Source organism: Neoarius graeffei, chromosome 13, assembly GCF_027579695.1.
Source record: "Neoarius graeffei isolate fNeoGra1 chromosome 13, fNeoGra1.pri, whole genome shotgun sequence".
In the NCBI taxonomy this organism is placed as follows: Eukaryota; Metazoa; Chordata; class Actinopteri; order Siluriformes; family Ariidae; genus Neoarius; species Neoarius graeffei.
The window spans coordinates 13,616,214-13,629,149 of record NC_083581.1 but is presented as its reverse complement, the minus strand read 5'-3'; the positions used below and the strand labels follow the sequence as shown (position 1 = coordinate 13,629,149).

Genomic DNA, 12,936 nt, shown 5'->3' with positions numbered 1-12,936 from the left:
AACATGGCCTTGTCCCAACTTTTTTGAGATGTGTTGTTGTCATGAAATTTAAAATCACCTAATTTTTCTCTTTAAATGATACATTTTCTCAGTTTAAACATTTGATATGTCATCTATGTTCTATTTTGAATAAAATATGGAATTTTGAAACTTCCACATCATTGCATTCCATTTTTATTTACAATTTGTACTTTGTCCCAACTTTTTTGGAATCGGGGTTGTATTTGGTCGCATTATTTTCATATCACATTGTTACATGCCTACTCCAGAATCTACAGCTCCAGTTCTGTGACTGGGAGCTGAGATAGTTTATTGTAGCAAGAAGAGACAAGCCTGAGATGTCCATCACCTTCAAGGAGGGGAAATTCCACTGCTGAAATGAACAATTACCCCAGAAAAGAAAGGGAGGGTATGAGGAGGAGTGGTGGAAGATTGTGAATGCCTTTTATTATCCTGTTTCAGAACAGCTGTTGTATAGACAGGCACCGTCTTGAAGACACTTGGCTTACAATCAGCTTTTACTGATGGACATAGCATCTTGTACTGCAACAATCAAACAAAACATTCCAGATATACAGGTGCATCTCAAAAAATTATAATATCTTGAAAAAAAATTTTTTCCATCTGTTATTTAAAAAAAATCAAAATTTTATATATTCTACATTCATTACATGCAAACCAAAATGTTTCAAGCATTTTTCTATTTTAATTTGATAATTATAACCTACAGCAGGGGTTCTCAACATTTTCTACTTTAAGACCCACCTATTCATACTTGTAACAAGTCGGGCCCATTAAAAAAGATCCCCAAATATTTTTGGCTCATCTATTCTATTAGAATCTAATAATCTATTGTAAAGTGTATTAATGGGATGCAATGTCACTCCCTGTTACAGATGAAATTAAATAAATGCAGTAAAAACAAACTGTTTTTAATTGTAGGTATTATATATAAAACTGTGTAGATGTGCCAGAAGCCAACATAAAACCATGCATGCAGGGCATTCTCAGTCAAAAGGGATTAATGATCCAAAAGTGGAGTCTGGTCGATTAATACAATAACTTATTGCCATGTTTGTGTACTGCAAACAAGCAAGTTATTAAAACCAAGAAGTACACTCAAAAAGAAGTGACTATAGAAACCACTCAATGGGATAGATCCTTACACGTTAACAAAGAATGATTTTTCCTATGATTTGGAAAATTATTCATCGGTTGAGTTCCCCGACATCTTAAACTACCTGGTGCTGCAGACACCGTTCTACACGGACAAACAGATTAAAACCTTGAAGAGCATGGATGAGTATAACTTTTTATATGTGGCTGGGTTAAAGATCTGGGGATCAAGACACTACAAGATAAATCCTGTATTGTTTATTCCCAAGGAAGTAGACATTTTTGGGCTTTTTGTATGCGTCTTTGCGATGATTGCTAGGACGCTACAAGTTTTAGTATCAGGTGTAAACAAACCACATCCGCTTGATTCTCAATCCTCCCTGCACTTCTCTTCTTCAGAGTGTGTTGTGCGCGTGCTTGGGACCCAATCGTTATGGGAAACACCTGATGTTGATTTGAGCGCAATCAGCATGCACATATAAGGACGCTGTTTTCATAGAGACTTTGCGAAGTATTCTGTCAGGTATGCAGTGATAGACAGATGTAAGTGCAGGAAGAGTGTTTATTAGCAGGCATGATCTTAATAAAAACAAAATGTGATGCAAGGTTAGAGTAACAAAACACAAATGAAAGCAGAATCATAAAGCAGAGTATGTAACCAGAGTCATAAACATGGCTAGGATCAAATGTGACAGTGGTAATGATAATACTTCGCAAAGCCTCTATGAAAACAGTGTCCTTATATGTGTGTACTGATTGTGCTCAAATCAGCATCAGGCGTTTCCCATAATGACTGGGTCCCAAGAGCGTGCACAGCGCACTCTGTGAGCTGCTCGAACTGCGCCAGACTCAAGTGCACGAAGGCATGACAGTCAAGTGTCTGCCTGCTGTGTGACTACAACTTTTAGCTCACCTGTATATCGCCAAGCATCGCCGCCAAAATGCATCATTTTCATCGATAACCCATTGCGAGCTGTTGTGTGACCATAGCTTAATGAGGCAGATGTGGCGATGGATGCAATCCAGCAGTTGTGCCCTACTATGAGTAAAAATGAGCTTCAACTTGAAAAAAAAAATTGCGGCCCACTAATGGGCTGCGGCCCACTGGTTGAGAAACACTGATCTAGAAGACAATCATCGACACCCTCCACAAGGAGGGTAAGCCACAGAAGGTCACTGCTGAAAAGGCTGGCTGGAAAAGGTGCACAAGCAACAGGGATGACCACAGCCTTGAGAGAATTGTCAAGAAAAGTCAATTCAAGAACTTGGGAGAGCTTCACAAGGAATGGACTGAGGCTGGTGTCAGTGCATCAAGAGCCACCACCTACAGACATCTTCAGGAAAGGGGCTACAACTGTTGCATTCCTAATATCAAGCCACTCCTAAACCAAAGACAATGTCAGAAGCATCTTACCTGAGCTAAAGAGAGGAAGAACTGGACTGTTGCTCAGTGGTCCAAAGTCCTCTTTTCAGATGAAAGTAAATTTTGCATTTCATTTGTAAGTCAAGGTCTTAGAGTCTGGAGGAAGAGTGGCGAGGTACAGGATCCAAGGTGTTTGAAATCCAGTGTCAAGTTTTTGCAGTCTGTGATGGTTTGGGGTGCCATGTCATCTGCTTGTGTTGGTCCACTGTTTTATCAAGTCCAAAGTCAACTCAGCCATCTACCAAGAGATTTTAGAGCACTTCATGCTTCCATCTGCTGACAAGCTTTAAGGAGGTGCCAATTTCCTTTTCCAGTAGCACCTGCTCAAAGTGCCAAAACTACTACCAAATCATTTATTGACCATGATATTACTGTGTTTGATTGGCCAGCCAACCTGCCTGACCTGAACCCCATCGAGAATCTATGGGCTATTGTCAAGAGGAAGATCTATTTATCAAAGTAACCTGGGCTTCGATAACACCTCAGCAGTGCCACAGGCTTATTGTCTCCATGCCACACCCCATTGATGCAGTAATTCATGGTAAAGGAGCCCCAACCAAGCATTGAGTGCAAAATTAACATACTTTTCAGAAGTTGGACATTTCTGTATTGTAAATCCTATTATGATTGATCTTAAGAAATATTCTAATATTATGAGAGACTGGATTTCTGATTTTCATGAACTATAAGCCATAATCATCAAAATAATAAAGTTTGAAATATTTCACTTTACTTGTAATGAATATAGAATATATGAAAGTTTGCCTTTTGTAATTAAATTACGAAAAAAAGAACTTTTTTGTTTGAGATGCACCTACATATAGCATGAATGACTATGATTGAGGTGCCATTTTACGTAAAACTTAATCTTCCTTCATTCCTTCTTACAGTTTCTGATGTTGTCTATGGCAGAGGAACAGAATTTAAAGAAATCAATGCAGCTCCTCTACAGGAACGTAAGAGAGCTCTTTCATTTCTTTTTTAATACTGAACTGATGAAAGAAATGAACTGAAATGTACACAGTATTCTGCGTATAGCGAATACAGTCCATGTTTTGTGTCTGAATTTTCTTTCTTTAGATTGATGTAGCTAACAAAAAACAAAAGATTATAGCTATCAGTTTAGCACTGTGTCCAAAATATCACATCTCAAAAACAGACAAAAGGATGTCATTTCACCCCAGCATCAGGCTCAGGTAGGAGGCAGGGCTGTACATTTGAATAATTTGAATTATGAAAAATTCTATATTTATGTGCTTATTTTTAATGTTTGGCGAGAGAGAGAGAGAGAGAGAGAGAGAGAGAGATGATTTAGATCTGGCTATAAGCTAGTAAAGTGTTCCTTTAAGATTTTAAGAAGTTTCTCAGTTTATTTTGTTTTGGGTTTTTTTTTTTTAGCAGGATTCCTCACAGATTGCAACTTTGATTCAGGGGAATGTGAATGGGTTCAGGAAAAGGATGATGACCTTGACTGGACCATCCATTATCACGAAAACGGTAATGTCAGTTTATTATTACATGTCTTATAGAAATCATTAAAAAATGAAAGATAATGAAACATTCCTTAGTGGATTTAAATTAGGTAGAAATTTTGGGGAAATAGAAACAAGTAAATTTGTCAGAAAGTATTGCGAACAGCCAGACTAACAAGCTAACACATGTCTCGATGTTGTGTGCTTGTATTTATTGTTTTTCAGGATTGCAGTACTACATGGCGCTCAGTGGAATTGTGGGTAACTGGAGGGAGCAGGCCAAGCTGAAGCTCCTCCTCAGTGATCGTTTTCGTCAAGGTGCCTTCTGTGTAAGATTTAGCTACAGAATCACAGGGCTGCAGACAAACACGCTGCGTGTGATGATGGAAAATGGAAAATCCCATTACATCTTGTGGGAACAGAGACACAACCAGGACGACGGATGGCACACGGAGACCGTTGACGTGGTTTGGAGTGACCGAGCTCCTGAATCGGTGTGAAATTCAGCTCATTTCTCTTAATGACATTTGCGACTTATCAGATTTCAGATAAATTCATTACACTTTAATCACTGATCTGAAATGAAATTCAGTCAGAATGTATTATTTTAGTTCATTTAAGTCAACTCCTCAAAGAATGAGCAGCATTACTTTCTTTAACACTCATTCCTGTAACCCGTTGTTACAAAGATATTTAGTTTTTCCTGATCATTTCTGTGTCCAATATTAAATCTCAAGGGTTTTTTTGTTTTGTTTTTTTGTTACAGATTGTCTTTGAGGGAACACGGGGAAGGCTGAAGCATGGAGAAATTGCTTTGGATAATGTGGTGCTGATCTCAGGGAGCTGCCATGAGGCTGAAGATAAATTTTTTTAGAGAAAATGTGTTCATATCATTATTGAATAAAGTTTAAAGCAAAATAATTACTTCACAAAAAGGTTGATGGAAGTAACAAATATTAGATGAAATTCCCCAATTTTTTTTACATATAAAAGGTGAAGGTGATCGTTGGAGAAATAAAATGTAAGAAGACTGAGAGCTTCAATACATTTTCCAGGAAGAAAAATGGAAAAAGTGGATTTCTTTGTCCATCAATCAATAAATCAATCGAGTTTCTTCCTTTTTTCGTTTTCGAAAATTAATATTTGTATGGACACTTTCTCTATGCTATTTTGACGCAGCATTTTATTCATTCGTAAGCACTGTAACCTTTTCTTGATCTGAGTTGTGATGGAGCTAGGGTCTATCCTGGGATTTTTAACAAGAATTATATCATCTTCTATTCTATTATGCTTAAAAACTTTAGTCAAAGTTTGATGGATATCAAACATTACATAAAATGTCATTTACCAAAAAAAAAAAAAGGAACAGATTAAATTTGTTAAATTTTGCAGAATTGCTATTACCTCAGAATTAACTGTGATAGTTTTCAAATAATCAACCAACAGGCTTGAAAAGCACAACTTAAACCTTGTTTCCTGTTCCTTTTTTTGTTCTAGGAGTTGAACAGATTTAAATACATCTTTAAGCACCACTGTCTTTAAACCATTTTATAAAAACTGACAAATGTACAAATATTTTTACCCAACGAATACCCCCCTACATCATCATAACATACATGATACTCAACATTTTAAATTATCCATGTAAAAATATCTACAGCTTATAATACAGTTTTTCTGATTCATCAGATGGAAATCTCATGACCAAAGATGGTGTGGTATCAAGAAGGAAGTGTGGTCAGAGCGCCACCTGCTGAGACGTTTTATTAAACAGCAGTCTAAACATTACACCAAATAAACAACAAAAAGAAGCTTTTCACAGGCTGAAAGTTGAAAGACAAGCAAAGATGTACAGAATGTTTGTGAATATTTAAATCAACAGTGGAGATGAGTAAAACTGATATACTATATATTGCGTCTATAAATAATAAAAATTTCACAATCAGCTCAGAAGATGCTTCTTGCCCAGAAACTGCACTTTGCGCTCAAAGGCTGTTGAGCGAATAGGCGTGTTCACGTCATAGAACGGGTTCATCACAAACTGCAAATGAACAAAGCCAAATCTCAATTTCACAAGCTTCAATAATAATAATAATAATAATAATAATTTATAGTAAGCACAAAAACAAAATGCAAAAACTGCACACCTTGATGTATAAGTCATAAACATCATTAAAGAAGTTTTTGATCCCATCTTCTTGCCTGGCATCATGAAGCATGATGAACCTCATATGTACCAAAAAAAACAAACAAACCAAGGTTAAGGAAGAATGTAAAAAAAAAAACCTAAGGAGTTCATTAACCTGTTTATTTGATTTTCTTCAAAATATTATCGGCATGCACTTCATTTTCTTATTATTACGAATCTTTAAGCCTTTATAAAACACTGTGATAGAATCCTAATTGTTGCGAACGAAAGAGGAGAGAACTGGCAGTGTAAATAGAGTTAAAGCATGCCCGTAGCAAAAACTAATATTAATGACAAATTATCGTCAGCATTATTTTATTTAACATGTTAATTTGTTTCTAAATGTCACTACTGTAAAAAAAATACAACCCCAATTCCAAAAAAGTTGGGACAAAGTACAAATTGTAAATAAAAACGGAATGCAATAATTTACAAACCTCAAAAACTGATATTGTATTCACAATAGAACATAGACAACATATCAAATGTCGAAAGTGAGACATTTTGAAATGTCATGCCAAATATTGGCTCATCTGAAATTTCATGACAGCAACACATCTCAAAAAAGTTGGGACGGGGCAATAAGAGGCTGGAAAAGTTAAAGGTACAAAAAAGGAACAGCTGGAGGACCAAATTGCAACTCATTAGGTCAATTGGCAATAAGTCATTAACATGACTGGGTATAAAAAGAGCATCTTGGAGTGGCAGCGGCTCTCAGAAGTAAAGATGGGAAGAGGATTACCAATCCCCCTAATTCTGCACCGACAAATAGTGGAGCAATATCAGAAAGGAGTTCGACAGTGTAAAATTGCAAAGAGTTTGAACATATCATCTCCAGTGCATAATATCAAAAGATTCAGAGAATCTGGAAGAATCTCTGTGCGTAAGGGTCAAGGCCGGAAAACCATACTGGGCGCCCGTGATCTTCGGGCCCTTAGATGGCACTGCATCACATACAGGCATGCTTCTGTGTTGGAAATCACAAAATGGGCTCAGGAATATTTCCAGAGAACATTATCTGTGAACACAATTCACCGTGCCATCCACCATTGCCAGCTAAAACTCTATAGTTCAAAGAAGAAGCCGTATCTAAACATGATCCAGAAGCGCAGACGTCTTCTCTGGGCCAAGGCTCATTTAAAATGGACTGTGGCAAAGTGGAAAACTGTTCTGTGGTCAGACGAATCAAAATTTGAAGCTCTTTATGGAAATCAGGGACGCCGTGTCATTCGGACTAAAGAGGAGAAGGACGACCCAAGTTGTTATCAGCGCTCAGTTCAGAAGCCTACATCTCTGATGGTATGGAGTTGCATTAGTGCGTGTGGCATGGGCAGCTTACACATCTGGAAAGACACCATAAATGCTGAAAGGTATATCCAGGTTCTAGAGCAACATATGCTCCCATCCAGACGACGTCTCTTTCAGGGAAGACCTTGCATTTTCCAACATGACAATGCCAAACCACATACTGCATCAATTACAGCATCATGGCTGCGTAGAAGAAGGGTCCGGGTACTGAACTGGCCAGCCTGCAGTCCAGATCTTTCACCCATAGAAAACATTTGGCGCATCAAAAAACGGAAGATACGACAAAAAAGACCTAAGACAGTTGAGCAACTAGAATCCTACATTAGACAAGAATGGGTTAACATTCCTATCCCTAAACTTGAGCAACTTGTCTCCTCAGTCCCCAGACGTTTACAGACTGTTGTAAAGAGAAAAGGGGATGTCTCGCAGTGGTAAACATGGCCTTGTCCCAACTTTTTTGAGATGTGTTGTTGTCATGAAATTTAAAATCACCTAATTTTTCTCTTTAAATGATACATTTTCTCAGTTTAAACATTTGATATGTCATCTATGTTCTATTCTGAATAAAATATGGAATTTTGAAACTGCCACATCATTGCATTCCATTTTTATTTACAATTTGTACTTTGTCCCAACTTTCTTGGAATCGGGGTTGTACTAACTATAACTAGCCATCTATCTAACTATCTAACTAACTAACTAGGCATTGTGTTCTGGCCTGAGAAACTTAGTGGAGGTCAGTGCGGCTGAACAAACCCGGGGGTTAAATTTGACCAACCGCAACTCCTTATTCCCAATGCCAACCAGCCGCGACTCCTCACCCCCAACGTCAACCAGCCACGACTCCTCACTTCCAAAACCAAACAACCAGATTTTGTTGTCTGGTCTTAAAAATACACATATATACAATTCCCATCCTTAAAGAAAGAGAGCGACTGTTGTGTGCATTTATTTAAAACCAGGGATTTTAAAGGCTCTTCAATTCAGGAAGGATATGACCAGCGGTGACGAAGGCCGAGACAAACCACTCGTTGAATTTGTCCACCGTTTTCAAGTACATATTGTTGGACAGCCACATGTTCTCATCAACCAAATCGAGTGCAGCGTGAGCAATAAACTGGTTCAAGTGTCGATGATCATCCTGTAAACAATAAAATAAACAAGTACAATGAATAATTGCAAAATGGAAGATTTAAAGAGGTGAAAAGATGTCTGTCAATGTTTAGTTTTTCAGCCAGAGTGGAACTTTTTCATCCAATCAAGGAGGACTATGAACAGCCAAAACCAGATCAAAAACAGTCTTTATAATGAGTAATTGAAGTATCTGCTTTGTCAGTGCTTGTTGGAAGGAATAAAACAACAGGACGTTACAGCAAAATAATCAATGATGGGGTGATGTGATGGAGCAAGACGTACTGTTATTTTCTAATATCAACTCATCCACAAGTGTTTCATTCCTCTTATATCACAACAGTTTGCCAGTGAATACAACTTTATATTTATTAGTGGATGACATATACACTCACTGGCCACTTTATTAGCTACACTCATACACCTGCTGTTTTATGCAGTTATCTAATCAGCCAATCATTGAGTGAGTAAGAGTTCTGTGGATGGAAATGCCTTGGTGATAGGAGAGATCAGAGGAAAATGGCCAAGGGTGGGTTTCCTAAAAGCCTCTTAACGCTCAGAGCATCTTAACTGAGAGAGAGAGTGTTCATTGTGATGCTCGTGCTACCATTTAACAATGATCTTTGTGCTACGATGCTTTTGGGAAACCCAACCCAGATTGGTTTAAGTTGCCAGGAAGGATATAGAGCAGCAGCTACAATTATCGACACCGTAACGATCTTTTGGCCATTGCAAAAGTAGCAAAAACCTTCAGTACATAAATTGTGCATGAATAGTTACTCAAACTTCCACTGGGAAAAAACAATTAGCTGATTCCCAATTACTTAGTGTATCAGATCACACGACACAAGTATTGACACCTTTGTCCAAATCGGTATGTGGTATTAAGTTAACAAAACAGTTTTTATTAAAATTTGTTTTACATAGACATATTTAGTACAAAATATATTTTATATAAATATATCGATGTCTGACTGCGCTTATGTAAATGAGGAAGTAATTCTAAATGTTTGTAAACAAATTAACTGATATTTAACCTGTGTCAGAAAATCTTTTTATTCCACTTTCTAAGTATTTTCGTAGATCACATCTTGTTAATCATTTGTTGTTGTTTGTATTAATTTCTAAATTTGTAGTTTACCAATAAATGTCAACAGACAATTGACATTGTAACCACATGAAAAGCCAGGTCAAAGGTCACATGTCATTGCTCGAGCCAAAATATAAAATGTCTACTGACATTGTAATATGTGGTAGATATTTACAACAAACTGCAAAAAAATATTTTCTGAATGGAATAGAAAAATCTGAATATTTCAAGCATGTAATTTTTTATGCACTGGAATTTAATTCTGGTCTAATTCTATTTATTATAATAGGATTCCAAATACTCTATAAGCATTCCATTCTGTTATCTCATCTCATTATCTCTAGCCGCTTTATCCTGTCCTACAGGGTCACAGGCAAGCTGGAGCCTATCCCAGCTAACTATGGGCGAAAGGCAGGGTACACCCTGGACAAGTCGCCAGGCCATCACAGAGCTGACACATAGACACAGACAACCATTCACACCTACAGTCAATTTAGGCTACATCCACACGACAACGGCAACGAGATTAAAAAAAAAAAAATATATATATATATATATATATATATATATATATATATATATATATATCGCGTCCACATGGGCAGCGGATCAGTAAAATATCAGGTACATATGGCAACGCAACGCTTGCTGAAAACGATGCAATACACATGCCACACCTCTAGGTGCACTGTAAGATGGTCCCATCGGAGACACCAGAATAATAGAAGAAGTAAGGACGCATGCGCATAAACTATTATGCGCGAGACTTCATACTAGCCACAGTCAGAAAAATCTGTTCGTAAAATTACGTTATAATGACCAAATACAATGAAAAGTATTTTTCCAGTCTCACCTGTGAAAGGTAATCCCATGTGATCTCGTTTGGACGGCAAACCTGTTGGTACAGTTAAACGCAGCACATGAATGAGGCATCTTTATTCTCCGCTTTGCCCCATCCATTATGGCGGCGAGGATGACGTATGATTCGACGCGGAAGGCGGCGTCTTTAATGGTCCGGAATAAATTGAATGCTACACGTTGATGGATTAATTTGTTCTTCTACGCCCTTTTTGAGGAATGTATTGTAGGACTTAAACCAACATCTGAAGAGGTGAGATCGCTCCTTTTTTTTTTTTCCCTATTTTTGCTGGCGGGATTGACTCTGCCCTAAGGGCTATTCTCTCTCTCTCTCTCTCTCTCTCACTTTGCACCATTACACAATAAATATTCACAGTGAAAATATTTTGTAAGCGCATTTCATGAACTAAGTTATAGGATTTGTTGACAACTCGCATCGAGTTCGTTACACTTCTACCCGGCGTGAAGCACATGTGGTTGTGACGTCATCGTAAACAAATCCGTTCTACTCATCCAGACGACTTCACAACGGCGCCGTTGCCAGATCTTTCCACTCTGGAACCCGTTCTCAAAAGATTTCGTTTTGGGGCACCCAAAACACCGGTGCCGTGTGGACGCCAGGCTGAAACGATAAATAATTTTATCAGATTCACCTGAATCCGTTGCCGTGTGGACAGGGCCTTAGAGTCACCAGTTAACCTAACCTGCATGTCTTTGGACTGGGGGGGGAAACCAGAGCACCCGGAGGAAACCCACGCGGACATGGGGAGAACATGCTAACTCCACACAGAAAGGCCCTCGTCAGCCACGGGGCTTGAACCCGGACCTTCTTGCTGTGAGGCGACAGCGCTAACCACTACACCACTGTGCCGCCCCCCCGTTCTGTTATGAATCAGAAAAAAAATTATTATAAATCACAGCACTTTTATTTTTTTTAAAGTACTTCATCTACTTCAGCAATATTACACAAAGATCGATCCATAAAAGTTGTCACTTAATTCTACAGGGTGTCGATAATGGTGGACACCGGTGAAAGTGATCACTATTATCGATACCTCATGTGATTTCTCAAACACGCATTTAAATACAAAATAGCGAGTGTCAAATGAAAGACTAAGAAACAAAGTAGGTTTCGACAAGGAGATCATGAAATATTGGTGAATTTGATAAGTAAAAACATGTCCATGATCTTTCCACCATGCTTATCTGCAATGATAATGCCTGGGTTTTTCTCAATTTGCTGATCGTACTAAAAAAAAAAAAATCCCATCTCAGGTAACGAGCTGCTGCGTGCTGTGACGACACGATCAAAAGGTGAGGGGAGTCTTCCAGTTGATTAATTAACCAATAATAACTGTTGTAACTGAAACTCACCTTTGCAATTTCTTTTATTGGTAAATATGAAAAGGTGTAGATAGACTGTCGATAATTGCAGCCGCCACTCTAGTAACTCATATAATAGCTCTTTACAACCGTGGTGAACAGAAAAACATCTCAGCATGCAACAACAGAAGACCACATTGGGTTCCACTCCTGCAGCCAAGAACAGTAATCTTAGAATCAACAAGTTCCTTTTAAAATGGCCAGTGAGTGCACTTTTTATCCATTTAGTGTCACATTTAGTGTTGAACGTCTGTAAAACAAGTTCCTTAATCACCCCCTCCTCTCTCTCTCGGTTAATAAGACAAAAACCCTCACAGCTTGATATATGTACATATAGATATAGTTACCTTTGATTCTGGTTTCCCAGGAGGCAGGAACTCCATCTCAAACACCGGGTTGTCATGATGACCCACCATCACGAAGTAGAAGCTCCCGGACATTTCACTCTCTCACTCTCTATATGGACATTAAACAACCGTTTAAACTCTCTGTGTGTTTATTATTATTATTACTACACTAATAGAACCGACCTTCCAAACAAATACTAATAAGAACCAGAGCCCGGTGAAAGATTAAATTTCCTCTTAAGGTTGGCAAAATAAAACACAAAATCAACTCCGTGCTTTGTTTAATAACACAGATCTACGCTTATGAAATTGTTTTAACACCTCGCTTTTCCACTCTTCAGGCGCATTTACTTCCGCATACGTCATCAGGATGAACCCGGAACTAAATTATATATTATTTAAAAAAAAAGTTTTTTCGTTCTTTTAAAAATAAATACTTTTTAAAATACAGCATTTAATATACGATTAAGAATATATAATTCCAAGCAATACTTTCTCAATATACAGACTAAAAAAGTGAATGTGAAAGTGAATATTTTTACGTTGTGTTTCTACACAGCTGTACGTTTTTCGTCAAAATGTGTGCACGTCGTCAAACAATAATTCATAACACAAATAAA

At 37.8% G+C, this 12,936-nt stretch overlaps 2 protein-coding genes across 4 annotated transcripts in view; one reads left to right on the top strand and one right to left on the bottom strand.

Moving 5' to 3' along the window:
• Window positions 1-5,017, top strand: part of egfl6 (EGF-like-domain, multiple 6) — a 35,541-nt gene extending 30,524 nt beyond the window's left edge. The window contains exons 10-13 of one of the 2 annotated variants that reach the window (XM_060937278.1): window positions 3,430-3,495; window positions 3,941-4,036; window positions 4,237-4,505; window positions 4,778-5,017. In XM_060937278.1, coding sequence (XP_060793261.1) covers window positions 3,430-3,495; window positions 3,941-4,036; window positions 4,237-4,505; window positions 4,778-4,885 — 539 coding nt within the window. In that variant the 3' untranslated portion in view covers window positions 4,886-5,017. Of the gene's footprint in view, window positions 1-3,429; window positions 3,496-3,937; window positions 4,037-4,236; window positions 4,506-4,777 lie in introns of both variants that reach the window. The other variant, XM_060937277.1, reaches the window with a different exon arrangement.
• Window positions 5,018-5,756: 739 nt separating this feature from the next.
• Window positions 5,757-12,679, bottom strand: trappc2 (trafficking protein particle complex subunit 2). Of its 2 annotated transcripts, XM_060937276.1 has the most exons (5): window positions 12,500-12,679; window positions 12,317-12,425; window positions 8,505-8,648; window positions 6,159-6,245; window positions 5,757-6,052 (listed from the first exon to the last, which is right to left on the bottom strand). In XM_060937276.1, exons 2-5 carry the CDS (start codon window positions 12,407-12,409, stop codon window positions 5,954-5,956), a joined length of 423 nt encoding a protein of 140 aa, XP_060793259.1. In that variant the 5' UTR covers window positions 12,410-12,425; window positions 12,500-12,679; the 3' UTR covers window positions 5,757-5,953. The 2 variants fall into 2 exon arrangements, with proteins under 2 accessions (XP_060793259.1, XP_060793258.1); XM_060937275.1 differs by having other exon boundaries at window positions 12,317-12,679.
• Between the last annotated feature and the right edge of the window lie 257 nt (window positions 12,680-12,936).

Bases quoted from the DNA above. Each gene is read 5' to 3' on its own strand.
- trappc2 (XM_060937275.1), bottom strand. From the start codon at position 12,409: ATGTCCGGGAGCTTCTACTTCGTGATGGTGGGTCATCATGACAACCCG. The intron at 8,649-12,316 runs GTAACTATATCT...TATTGTTTACAG, and splicing joins CTGGGAAACCAGAATCAAAG to GATGATCATCGACACTTGAA. The intron at 6,246-8,504 runs CATATCCTTCCT...TTTTTTTTGGTA, and splicing joins CGGCCTTCGTCACCGCTGGT to CATATGAGGTTCATCATGCT.